The following is an 11,024-nucleotide window of genomic DNA, read 5'->3' as shown; positions in this document are numbered from 1 at the left end:
GATCTTTCTCCGCATCATCACTAGGCTTCAAATAAAGCAGACTGAGTGTTTGCTTGAGTATAAATCTAATATAATCCTCAGAAAAGGCCAGGTGTGTTTCCTGTTTGAAATGGTGGTTATATGTTTCCAGGTGCTATGCAGAGCATTGCTTGGCATGTGTAAATTGCCTTCTACTGAGGTTATCTTACTTAGCTGTGACCTTTCTCCCTAATCCCTGACCACCTGATGTATTTTTTTTAAGTGTCTCTTGTTTTTAACCACTGAAAATAAAATGAAAATGCCTAAAACTCTAGTATCCCTTTTGTTAGTACTCTGACAACAATACCCAGATTTGCCTTCAAATTTTCAGTTTTATATTTCCCTCAAACTTGTTGATAACAGTTGTTTAGTTATTATATGCCTGATACAGAATTCACCAAAATTTGTGAATTTGAAAACTGGAGAAAAAGCGGAAGCAGTTGTAAACCGAACATACAGTGCTTACATTTTCTTATTATTTAAATAAGCAAATAAACATGGAAATAATGAGTGCTTCTCTGTTGTTTTGCTAGTGAAGTGAATAATTTCAACAGTAACCTTTTGAAAATCTGTTTGTGAAATGTGTTTTCCATGAAATGAGTAATAAGTTTATGTCTCAACTTCTCAGGAAGTTCCTTACATGAACAGCTGACTTGGAGGTTTGACATTTTTCCTGAACTTTTGAATTATTAATCTTGGTGACATGATATGCAAATGAGACTGCACTAACTATGGTCAGCAGCACAGCACTGGATCAGAAGCTGTATCAAGTTGCTGGCAGAAAATTTCTGTCGAGGGATCAGGCCTCCTGACAAAATGGTAAGCTCTAATGCAATTCATGTTTTCCAGGTATATAAAGTAACTTTAGACCTCCCGTTAGTCAGGGGTTTCTTTTAAAAGTGGTCTGTGAGCAATTAAGATTTTAAGCAATGTTTAAATGAGCTGTCTGAACCGTCATTTGTAAGTATAGGAAGAACAGGAAAAGAAGCCAAAAGAAAGTCATAGCTGTTTCCTCTACATTTTTTTTTTTGCCAAATTATATGTCTTAATTGCCAAATAGAAATCTAATTTATTAAAAGGGGTTTATTTATTTTATTTGCTAATTCTTGGTAACATATTTCAACAAAAAGAATAATTGGACTTATTTAGATAGATATAAATACTTATAGAAAATAACTAAAGTTTCTAGATCAGATGAAACAATCTATAATGTATAATAATTACATGCTCAGAAAATAATGTATTAGAAGAAATTTTAAGCCATTCTAAAAATGAGATTTAGCATTTGTTTGTAAAAATTATATTCTTTAAGAATATTTATAGTTCACCAAGGAAAAGGAGAAAATTGTAGAAACTATTGCTATTATAACTTCCAGAACTTTCAATAGTTGGTGAAGTATTTTTAAAGAGTTTCATAAACACACAATTTGAAACCATTCTATCAGCCTTTAATCCTTTGATTTCTGGTATAATTTCTGGAATATACAAAAATATATAAAAGATGAAGTCATTCATATTGAATGATTATATCTTTTTGGTGTAAATATTTTAATTCAAATTATTTATCAGTGAAAAAGCAATTTGTTTATAAATACTTATATTGCTATATAGTTTTGAAGTAGTTAAGAATTAAAATTTTATAAATGTTCTTTATCTCACTGTGATGATTATAAGAAAAACACTTTAAAAGCTAATAGACTATCAAACAGTTTTAAATTTGTGTCAAAAATGTACATTTTAAAAAACTGAATACAATTAAAGTAATACTTTGTTCCCAAATTAAAAATGAGAACTAGTGATCTACTTATGTAATTTGAATATTATTTATAGTTTAATACCTCTAACAAATCTAGATGTATTTTTATAAATATAATTAAAGGTTTCACTTTAATTGACAACATCTAATTAAAAAAAACAGTTAAAAATAATTCATCCAAATCAGCTATAACATATTTATCATGATTTCTATTTCCAAAATTTAAGAATTTAACCACTAAAAAGCAAAGAGTATATTCATTTTTCATGAGGGAAATTCATCTTCAACAAGACTTTTGCTTAAAGGACTAGGTTACTTCAATTTGTAGAACTGTGATTACCACACTAAAGACACACTCATACTAATTGAAATCTAAAAATAGTGGGTCCAGGTGAGGTTATAGTGGTCTGAAAATGTTAGACAACCTTACCCTTACTTCCATGGCAGCCAAACATTTATGCTACACATAAGCTGCTGACATAAGTCAGTACATTTAAGCACTGACTAGGCAGAAAGAATTATAATTAGAAAAAGAGGAAATTCAAAACCAAAACAAGTAAGCTTCTTGTCATAATGAAACTTCCTACTGGTTTAATATTCATTTGGGTGCATGCACCAGCATTTTGAGTATTCCCCAAATTACAAAGTAGCCTAGAAATGATCTTGAAAAACTCTAATATTTACAACATGGGCAAAGAAAGATTAGACTGTAAAAGGGTCTACAAAGAGAGAAAAAAGGACAACAAGGAGATCATCATGTCACAGAAGACAAGGAAGAGAGAACTTCCAGAATCATGGAATTGGAAGTCACTGGGAATAAAGTAAAAAATAATGTTGAAAAATTACCAGTGAGCTGAAAAATAAAGCCTGTATTTTGTAAATATCATTGAACTTCTCCTGTATTTCTAGAAATGTTTAATATCACACATGCTGATTTGGAAGTAAAAATAGTCCAAATAAACCAAAGCAGAAAGGACACAATAAAAATTATCTGGAATCTCATCAATAGGAATATTTTAGTATCTGTCCTGAACTTTCTGAGGTTTATTAACTTCATGTGTAAATTTTAATCTTTTTAGCTAATTAAAATTTTTAAAATTGATCCTAGAAGATATATATTAAATTTTACCTTCTTCAACTATATGTCTAAATCATAGATAGCACTACTACAATTGCTAATTTTTAATATTAGTCATACTATATATGGGGCTTCCCTGGTGGCTCAGATGGGAAAGACTGTGCCTGCAGTGTGGGAAACCTGGGTTTGGTCCCTAGGTCAGAAAGATCCCCTGGAGAAGGGAATGGCAACCCACTCGAGTATTCTGGCCTGGAGAATTCCATGAACAGAAGGCCCTGGAAGGCATGGGGTGGCAAAAGAGTCAGACACAACTTGGTGACTGTTTTCACTTTCATACTATATATAGCATCAGCTTTTATGCGGAAATAGAACAAGGAGCTTAATTTGGTGGACTTATCACTTATTCCTGGAGAAGGAAATGGCAACCCACTCCAGTACTCTTGCCTTGAAAATGCCATGGACGGAGGAGCTTGGTGCAGGCTACTATCCATGGGGTCGCAAAAAGTCAGGCACGACTGAGCAACTTCACTTTCACTTTCACTTTTCACTTATTAGACCTCAGAGGAAATATTTCTATAAATGCTTTGTAAAAAGTCAAGTGTTTATGTTCCTCTTTCCACTAAGCAAGTATTTATAGACCAGTACCAGCCATGAAATTAAAAGATGCTTACTCCTTGGAAGAAAAGTTACGAGCAACCTAGATAGCATATTCAAAAGCAGAGACATTACTTTGCCCACTAAGGTCTGTCTAGTCAAGGCTATGGTTTTTCCAGTAGCCATGTATGGATGTGAGAGTTGGACTGTGAAGAAAGCTAAGCGTGGAAGAATTGATGCTTTTGAACTGTAGTGTTGGAGAAGACTCTTGAGAGTCCGTTGGACTGCAAGGAGATCCAACCAGTCCATTCTGAAGGAGATCAACCCTGGGATTTCTTTGGAAAGAATGATGCTAAAGCTGAAACTCCGGTACTTTGGCCACCTGATGCGAAGAGTTGACTCATTGGAAAAGACTCTGATGCTGGCAGGGATCGGGGGCAGGAGGAGAAGGGGACGACAGAGGATGAGATGGCTGGATGGCATCACTGACTCGATGGACATGAGTGAACTCCGGGATTTGGTGATGGACAGGGAGGCCTGGCATGCTATGATTCATGGGATCACAAAGAGTCAGACACAACTGAGTGACTGAACTAAACTGACCTGAACCAGGTATAGAAGATAAACTGTATGTAAGATAAAGTAGTGAAAAATGCTAAGAAAAAACCTAGCATACAATGGGCAGGGGGCTAATTAGACTGGGGAGTCAGAACCTATCTTGGAGAACTGCACTTAAACTGAAGTCTGAAAGAAGTGGAGATATAAGACAGAGGATGTGATGGAGTAAAGATCATATAAAATGTCAGTGAAAAATTCAACAAACTGAACATTAGGAAAATTCTCTGTGCATGCAAACAACAGGAAGAAAGATGAGAAAGGAGGAGAATAATGCTAGATGAGGTTGAAGTGGAGTCCAGGAGCCAGACCATGTAGGCACTGAAGTCTCACTAAAAATTATGGACTTATTCCTTAGACTGTGAAAATTATTCAAGCCTTTTGGTTGCAGAGAGAAATATGATCAGAATTTTGATTGCAGGTTTTAAATATCGTTTAGCTATCATGTTGAAAGTAGACTGAAAAGGGGCCAGGGAAGATGTGAGAATACAATAGGAGAATATCAAATAGTCCAAGATGCTGGTGCCTTGAATTAGAATGGTGATGAAAGAGATGAAGCAATAGTGATAGATGAGAGAAATCCCACTCCAGTACTCTTGCCTGGAAAATCCCATGGGCAGAGAAGCCTGGTAGGCTGCAGCCCATGGGGTCGCTAACAGTCGGACGCAACTGAGCGAATTCACTTTCAATTTTCACTTTCATGCATTGGAGAAGGAAATGGCAACCCACTCCAGTGTTCTTGCCTGGAGAATCCCAGGGACGGGGGAGCCTGGTGGACTGCCATCTATGGGGTCACACAGAGTCGGACATGACTGAAGCAACTTAGCAGCAGCAGCAGCAGAGAAATATCCAGACATTGAAGTCAACAACACATGGTTGTTTATTCATTATTGGAGGTGAGCTACAGATGACTTCAAGACATTGCTCAGATGTCTAAGGGGAACATTTCAGTAAATAGTGTGGCCATTTACTGAGTTAGGTGGAGGTACAGCAAGATTGAGAAGGAAGTTGGAGAACTTATATAGGATTTCTAGAGACAGGCACCTCTGAGAGATCAATCTATGGTAATAACTATAAACTACTGGCGCTTATAAGACAGGGCTGGGCTGAGGTGTACACTGATAGGTGGATATATGGATGGTCATTAAAGATAGAAAGTGGATTGAATCATCCAGGCATCTAGATTGTTGTTATTCAGATGCTAACAACTTTTTGTGACCCCATGGACTGCAGCACACCAGGCTTTCGCGTCTTCACTATCTCCCAGAGTTTGCTCAAACTCATGTCTATGGTATTGACAATGCCATTGATACTATGGACATGAAAAGAAGGGCTATGGTAAAGAAAGGAGTTTAGATAAAGAAGGGATTCAGTATTGATCCTTGAGGAAGTCAACATTTAATGCTTAGGCCTTGAAGGCTTAGACCACAAGAGAGTCTTCAAAACAAAACCAGGGAGGGAAAGAAAGGAAAATTAGGAGATTTTCATGTCACAGAAGGCAAAAGAAGAGAGTATTTCTATGAAAAATGGAAAAACATAGTTGTACGAAGAGATGTCAGATAAGATGACTGAAAAAAATGAACATTAGATGGAGTAATACGGAGGCCATTTTGGTAGAGTGATGGATCAGAAGCCAAACTAAAGTAGGTTGAAAAGGGAATAGGATGTCAGGAAGTCAAAATAACTAGTGAAGACAGCTCCAATGTTGATCAATGTATGACAAGGAGAGAAATATGTGAAACCAGGGAGAGTTGTTTAATCTTATATATGCCTTGCTTTTATGACAAGATGAGCGTATATCAGAGCCATTGGAAAGGATGAAGTTGAGATGGAGCGGCTGAAAAGATGATGAATAACATGTGGGAATCTGAAGAACTCAGGGATGAGTTCAATCTGAAGTAAGCCAAGAGAAATAGATATTTTCTGTTGTCACAGGAAGGAAGGAGGAGAGGATAGTAAGAGAGGCAGGAACCAGAGAGTGGAAGCCCAATGACCAGGTTCTTCTCAGGGATTCACAGGCGAAACCATCCGTTAATGATGAGTAGGAAAGAGGTTTGAAAAAATTGGAAAGGTATGACAACAAGAAATGTAAATTGCTGGTAACGTGAGAGAACAGTAAACTCACATAACTTCAAATACAGAGTGAAGCCAGTCTGCTTGGTTCTTCAATTAGCCTGCTCAATTTTACAGTGAAGGATCTACTGTGTGCAGTGCCGTGGGCTGCAGGGCAAATTCTGGCCCTGACATTTGGCGACCTGTGATTAGTAATTTAGTTCTTCAACCCAGGTTTTTCTCATGTCTAGTGGGATGGAAGTGGAATTGAGTTAAATGGATTTTTCTGAAAATTAGAGATAATATTTATGATGTGCTTGGCATATATCAATAAATATGTTCTCTTGTTGCAAAATTAAAAGACTGGAGTTGTATTTTATAAACATAATACAATAAGCATAATCCTTTGCCAATATGGAAACAAAAATTGCAAGACTGAAGTTGTAAGAATCGCTATTTCCTCTTCTAGTCTATGGTTCAGTTATACATAGCTCAGAGAATTTGTTGAACTACTGCGATTTGCTAGGACCACAGTCAATCCTGAAGACAAAGTTAATTTGACTTCTCACTTATTTCGCTGCAGTTTCTCTTGGTCTCTTTGCTGTTTGTCAAGTCCTCTATGCATGTTTCCATCTCTGGACGTTTGCGTATGCTTTTCCTTATGTCTGACAATCTTTATCATTACATGACATGAACTTATTTCTTTCTTGATTTTTCCCAAGAGAGGAAAAGTTATTTGAGATGGAGAATGTTATTTTACTCACAACTGTCATCTGTATCTAGCATATAGTTCAAAGGATCTCAGTAAGTATAGGTAAAAATAATATATTAATGATATATAGGCATATAATTATGTATTATACATACGCACTTCTTACTAATGTAACCAACTCTCTGCAGTTCAAATTTTAAGTGTTATTTGATGATGATGATGCTGTTGATCATGATGCTAATAATGAAGGCAATGATATTTTGTAGTTTTTTCGGTCTTACTTTAGTGATTCATCCTTATGTTTTCTCTCCTTTCTTTAGGAATGGAACGCAACTTGTGAACACTGGCAGGCCGTGCAGACTGCCCTGGAAAGCTGCTACCTTCCCATTTTTTATGGCATTGAGTTTGTTGTGGGAATCTTTGGGAATACTGCTGTTGTTTTTGGCTACCTCTTCTGCCTGAAGAACTGGAACAGCAGCAACATCTACCTCTTCAACCTCTCTATCTGTGACTTGGCTTTTTTGTGTACCCTTCCCATGCTGATGAGACAGTACGCCCAGAGCAAATGGACATACGGATATGTGCTGTGTATAAGCAACCGATATGTACTTCATGCCAACCTCTATACCAGTATTCTTTTCCTCACTTTCATCAGCATCGATAGATATCTGCTCATGAACTATCCTTTCCGGGAACACCTCCTGCAAAAGAAAGCATTCGCTATTTTAATATCTTTGGCCATTTGGGGTTTAGTAACCTTAGAGCTCCTGCCCATACTTCTTTTTATACATTCTGATGACAACAGCAACAACTGTACTGATTATGCAAGTTCTGGGGACCCCAATCACAGCCTCATTTATAGCCTGTGTCTAACCTTTCTGGGCTTTCTCATTCCCCTTTTTGTGATGTGCTTCTTTTATTTGAAGATTGCTATCTTTCTAAAGCAGAGGAACAGGCAGCTCACTACAGCTTTGCCCCTTGAGAAGCCTCTCCACTTAGTCATCATGGCAGTTGTGATCTTCTCTCTGCTTTTTACTCCCTACCATGTCATGCGAAATGTCCGGATTGCTTCACGCCTGGAGACCTGGAAGAAGTCCCCATGTACTGAAGCCATCATCAACTCCTTGTATATCCTGACAAGGCCGTTGGCCTTTCTGAACAGTGTCATCAACCCTGTCTTCTATTTCCTTTTGGGAGATCACTTCAGGGAGATGTTGATGAGTAAACTGAGGCACCACTTCAAGGCCCTTACATCCTTCAGAAGATGAGCTCATGGACTAACATTTTCATTCGAGAATAGTGAGATGTCTGTGTAGCAGATTGTTTTACAGAAGCAGCTGTACGTCGGTTAGAGTTTAACTCAGACATAACTCAGAGAGGCCCACAGACTTGACCCTGGTTTAAAGGCATGCTGGACTGGACCCAGGGTGTGTGAAAAGAAGATGATGGAAGGTATTTATTGGTTTCTTGACCTAAGCATTGAAAGGAGTTGGACTAGCACTGTTTAATGTTTGAGCACATAAGTCCAAAATTCTACATGATATAAGACCCTCTCAATCAGTGTAAAAGCAACAGAAGATAAAGTTGCAAGTTGTTTATGTTTAATCACCAGTCAGATTGTAAAAAAAAAAAAAAATTGTATTGGCAATATTCTGTAAATTATTCGAGTGTGTGTGTATATGTGTGTGTGTGTTAGTTGCTCAGTCGTGTCTAACTCTTTGTGACTCTGTGGACTACAGCCCTCCAGGCTTCTCTGTCCGTGGAGTTCTCTAGGCAAAAACGCTGGAGTAGCTTGCCATTCCCTTCTCCAGAGGATCTTCCTGACCTAGGGATCGAACCCAGGTCTCCCACATTGCAGGCAGATTCTTTACTGCTGAGCTACTGGGGAAGCCCATACAATGTTTTTCATACAAGGTTACTCATACAATTCCATAATTTTTTGTGAAGACCAAATAAGAGAAGATTAGTCTTGTGCTATTAAATATTGTTGCTAGAAGTTGTGCTCTTGAGCAAATTTAGAGATAATAGTAGCAACAAAGAGCAGAAAAAAATGTAACTTGTTCAAATATGCCCATATTTCTTTATATTGATTAAGAATTGGGGTCCAGTTGTAATTATAAGTTCTCTTTTGTTGTTATATGGTTTTTAGTGCAAATAATCATATTAAATAGAACCTAAAGAGATGATTTCATAGAGGCATATGTGAGCTCAGCTCTCAGGGGACTTAGGTATAAGTGGCTTTATAAAAATAATAGAGTCAGATACCAAGGATAACTGTAAAAATTCCAAAGTCATAGAACACAAAGCACCTACCAGGAAACTCAAAGGAAGACAAAACAAAACAAAGTCAGTGCACTGTTTTTATAATCAGTGTACCATCTGGTATTTTATGATCACAATGTGATTTTCAGTGCATGGAAATATATTAAGTTCTTTAGCCTTCCTGCTCTTGATTAAATAGTAAACTTTGAAATATATTAATATCATAAAACCAGAAAATAAGAGGAAGTGAAATAGTAATGTCAAAACTTATTGAGTTAATTATTTTCCGTTTGGGGAGAGAAAAATCAGTTTTTCTACACCCGCCTCCTTGCCCCAAATACACACACACTTATATTTTTTTAAACAATGGGATAATTTACAAGGACATTTTATCTTGAGAGAGTGACTCATATCTGCAATGAGACTTATTTTCATAGAGTATTACCTAAGACTGTTGGAGAAAATGTTTTAAACAAAATACACTATATGAATTTGCAAAATGTACAGAACATTTATGTACCTATCAATATAGATTATTCCAAGAGGGTTACGTAAACACTATCCCATGCCACAAATCAAATTTGGAGATGGGGAATGAGTGCTGCATTAGCTATTTAGAGTTTAAAAGTATCATATAATAATTTACATATTACATGCAGTAAACTGTGTGCATGGCCACATGCCTATGGCTCTTTTCCTTAAGGTCATTAGCTGTAATGCAAAGGATAAAAATAAGCATTATAGGAGCAAAGACATAAAATTCCATGTCTCCCCTGTTTTGAGGTTTCCTGGTAACATTATATCCTGACATTCCAAAACCCCAAAATGTTCCCATTGAAATATTGTAAAAAAACATTACTTACAAAGGATTTGTTTTCCTACCTAACCTTAGGCTTTAAAATTTTTTTTTCATTTGTCAATAATTTTAAAGTGTCAATGTCATTTTATAACTGCCTGATAAAAGCTGATCTTCTGAATTTTTTTCATTAGAAAAGGCCACAAGAAAGGGTCTTAGGAAAGATTCACTTATCTGCAAACATATAATTTAACTGTAATTTGCATCTGATGCATTGATTTTCATCTGTAAACATGAAATTAAATTTGTGCCACACCTATCCCAAGAATTGGTAGGGGTAAGCTTTTCTAATAGTATAGTGAAATGTTTTGTGAAACTATGAACTCTTACACATATTTTATAAGCAAAATGTTAATTTTATAACATATTTCTTATTTTTTGTTCAAATTTGTCATGTGACAATGTAATCCTTAACTGATTAAAGTGATCTGCATGGAAGTTACAAGAACTATTCCATTTGCATTTTGTACCAGGTGATTACAATTGTAAGCAATAAGTAATGAATGGAATCATAAGCAATAAGTAATGAATGGAATCTCAAACAATAAATAATGGATATCATTTCTGCATTTGTGTTTTGCAAGGGAAAAAAATGTTGGGCTTTATAACTTGTCTTTTATTGGCTTTTTAGTATCTTCCAGAATCCTGACTAAAGTATTTGGTCCAGCATTTTGCAGTCTGGACCCACCTATTCCCTGTGCATTCTCTCTCACCACTGTTGTCACAAATTATATCTTTCAACCAAGATAGCTACTTCACTTCATTGTATTTAGAACTTTCTCTACTGCGGATGCCTGGATGCTCACCTTGTTTTATTAAGCCCACATATTAAAAAAATCTAAGCCTCTTTTAAGGTCTATATCATCTGTCTCTCCATCTTAAAGCCTTACTTTTAGGACTTCTCCCAAAATCTGAAAATAAATATGCCTACCTCTGGGGCTTCAGACTACTTTTGACTATTGTTTTCATAAAATGCATTTTAAAGTCAATTCTTAGGTCTGTTAATGGAAAAACTGTATCTAATTTTTAAAATATTTTATTGTCTTCGCAGCACCAAACAAGGTACATTTTAAATGATTCT

General features: G+C 36.2%; 1 protein-coding gene across 1 annotated transcript; it reads left to right on the top strand.

Annotated features, from left to right (window-relative positions):
* Positions 1-646: 646 nt before the first annotated feature.
* SUCNR1 (succinate receptor 1) lies at positions 647-10,504 on the top strand. The gene is made up of 2 exons (XM_069562714.1): positions 647-837; positions 7,146-10,504. Exons 1-2 carry the CDS (start codon positions 835-837, stop codon positions 8,091-8,093), a joined length of 951 nt encoding a protein of 316 aa, XP_069418815.1. The 5' UTR covers positions 647-834; the 3' UTR covers positions 8,094-10,504.
* The last annotated feature ends 520 nt before the right edge of the window (positions 10,505-11,024 follow it).

Source organism: Ovis canadensis, chromosome 1 (assembly GCF_042477335.2).
Source record: "Ovis canadensis isolate MfBH-ARS-UI-01 breed Bighorn chromosome 1, ARS-UI_OviCan_v2, whole genome shotgun sequence".
Lineage (NCBI taxonomy): Eukaryota > Metazoa > Chordata > Mammalia > Artiodactyla > Bovidae > Ovis > Ovis canadensis.
The sequence above is the reverse complement of the archived record's forward strand: the minus strand, read 5'-3'. Positions and strand labels throughout refer to the sequence as shown.